At 38.6% G+C, this 2,847-nt stretch overlaps 1 protein-coding gene across 1 annotated transcript in view; it reads left to right on the top strand.

Annotated features, from left to right (window-relative positions):
* The first annotated feature begins 205 nt into the window (after positions 1–205).
* Positions 206–2,847, top strand: part of LOC108755010 (single-minded homolog 2) — a 41,777-nt gene continuing 39,135 nt past the window's right edge. The window contains exon 1 of the mRNA XM_018497713.1: positions 206–350. Coding sequence (XP_018353215.1) covers positions 344–350 — 7 coding nt within the window. The 5' untranslated portion in view covers positions 206–343. The remainder of the gene's footprint in view (positions 351–2,847) is intronic.

Raw genomic sequence — 2,847 nt, forward strand, 5'->3', positions numbered from 1 at the left:
ATGTAGCGACGGACACCGCTGCTCGTCTTTTAAACGGGTACCGCCCCGTGAGAACTACTCCCGGTGCGCGTAAATCCCACATGACTGAAAAGAAGCCGATGGTGGGGGGATCCCGCGAAGCCGGGATGTCGAAGAGGCAAGACCGAAGTTTAGTTTTGCTTAAGACAACCTTAAGTTGCATCGGTCCTCTTGCATACCCCGACGATCTCCTCGCGACGATCAGGCATGATACGGACCGGGTCGGCTACGGAAAAGGGTTCGCGCCCATGGGTGACCATGCATTGCGCCGTGGGTGACCAACGTTCTGGATCTAAATAAAACGTTCAGCGCAATCATCAGCGTCATGAAACGTGAGTTTTGTTTCCATCTTTTTGTACCATGCAAATTTCACGCTTGCGTGACATGTGGAGACGTTCGCGAGACATTTCGTTCCTATTAAAAATTGATTATAGATAATGGGGACAAATTCATCTCTGAAGAATGGATTGATTCTAAACAGAGATACCTGAGATTACGATAATAAATCCTCGACTGCAGCAAGGTTTATTTGAACTTGAGGTGAAAATTTGTTGACAATTGTACGATTGGTAAAGTTTTGAATTGTAGATAAAAAACTTTTAACCTTCCTTTATATCATTCACCGTAAGGCAAAGATACACTTGCATTCTGTATTTCAAACGGTACTTACTCTCTAAATTTCTTGAAGTAAAACCTCACTTCGAAAGAGCGAAAAATCTGCCACTCTTATTCAAGAGTGCAAATTTTTCATTCTTTTAACAACGGCAGTATTTTACACTCTTTTCGAGTGAGACTTCATCCAAGAAATTTTCAAGATCAAACACCCTTCTTCTTTATATTTTTTAATAATCTAAAACTAAAGTAATTCAAACATTCTTTTTTTAATATTTAAAAGAAAGTATGACAAAATACAAATTGAAGTATGATGGCATTGCTGGAAGTGTTAATAGTCGTAACTATCGCGTCGCTTATCGGCGATTCTTGCGTTACTCTTCCTGGGACGATCGACGACTTCCAATAATCCCGTCAAATTGGCAGAGCGGTCGGGTCCAAGTTCGACCCGTGTGTCGGTGGGTCGGTTCAGCGAAATGAGAGAGAAATCGCGAAATAAAAGAACCCACTGGCGGCCGAGGGAGCTCTTTCGGCGGAATAATAAAAAGAGTACCGTGGGTCGCCACGGTAGTCAACCCCCGAGCCGGTGCTTATGGCACTTTGCCACGTGAGGCTTGCAAATTCCGTCAGGTCGTTTCTCGCGTGCTTTCGTCATCGTTCAGTTTCGCGAAAGAAAAAATTATCCCGGGGCTGTCATGACCGTGACGTCTCGTCGAAATTTAATGTTAAGATCACGTTTATGTGTAAAGTTATGAAATCTAGTCAAAAAATATTAACGTAAGATAATTTTTGCCCGGCAAATAATTAGACAAATTGACAGTAGGATATAGGAGAAATAATAACTTTAGATATTATGGATGCACTATCGTCAGAAAGTTAAGATCAAAGATTTATATATATACTATTTTTTAGTAAATAGATAATTATTATTTAAAACGATCAGATTTTGCTTATCAGATTTTTAATAAGCCTATTATCAAGAGATACATTATTGTTAAGAAAAAAATTATGCGGAATTTATCTTCCATCTATTATAGAAAATTGTTTTGATCTTGTTATTGTAATAATAAATTGGCCTTAAATTTTTTGACGATAGTGAAATTTAAAAATAAAACAGTCCCCCTTTCTGGTCAAACTTGTTTCGCCTCCAAAATTTAATTCTTCGATCGTTCTCGATTAGAAGCTCCTTTCTTAAAATTTTGTTTTGAAAATAAGATCTTCCTCTTATCCGGGATATATTATATATTGTACATATACATATAGAGCTGTCCATGGTAATGTCATGCGAAAATAATCATGCACGTGCTCGAAGTGTGATAAACACGAGCAACGCCATCATTTCCCGAAATACAATCGCGCGCACGAGTTCGCACGCCACGGTACTTTAATTTCGCGACTCGCCGATACCTCAGTTCCACAAGTTTGATTACGGTAGAGGATGCACCGTCAGCATAACAGACATCCTTGTTATCGTACAGACATCCAAGGCTGCGCCTTTACGCCCACCTTAAGACTTCCCTCGTATAAAACCTGCGGCACATTTTTCACCTGCGATGCATATTTTTCTACTGGATTGCTTGAGTTTTAATATATTACTAGAAATTCTACAGTTTGTATGGTGCAATTCTAGTAATTTACTGAACGCGAACAATGCGGTAGAAAGAAAGTAGGCATCATGTGCCGTTGGTTCCAAACACGAGTCGATCTTGCGTCATTGCTTACGAAAGTTTTTCCGGCAACGATTGCTTGAATGTGCGTGTTGATTAATTAACAAATTGTAACATCTCGCTTATTTGTACAAAACTCGACATGTCGAGTTAGCTTTTCTGAATTTAAAAACAGGATAACTGATTTCTCTTCCTAATCATTCATGTATCATCCAATTCCCACAACGTACAACTTTAAAGCGATTTCCACGTCCCATAGCGGCCCATAAGCTTTACAGCTGGTTCATGGCGAAACGATTCTGTTGGTGAACGCACACGTACATACATGTATAAAAGCAAGAGAAAGGACGTTTCACTATCTATGGGACACACAGGCAGGGCGGCATTACATATCGCCCGATAGTTATCCATAGTATTTATTATATGTAAATTAATACTTTATACAACATTGCATTTATAATGTAAAAAATAAACGTCCATAAATTAGAAATTATATATATTATATAATATATTATAATCGTTATTATTGTATTGAAAATATATTATTAAC

The sequence above is a fragment of the Trachymyrmex septentrionalis genome, unplaced genomic scaffold (assembly GCF_001594115.1).
Source record: "Trachymyrmex septentrionalis isolate Tsep2-gDNA-1 unplaced genomic scaffold, Tsep1.0 scaffold83, whole genome shotgun sequence".
Lineage (NCBI taxonomy): Eukaryota > Metazoa > Arthropoda > Insecta > Hymenoptera > Formicidae > Trachymyrmex > Trachymyrmex septentrionalis.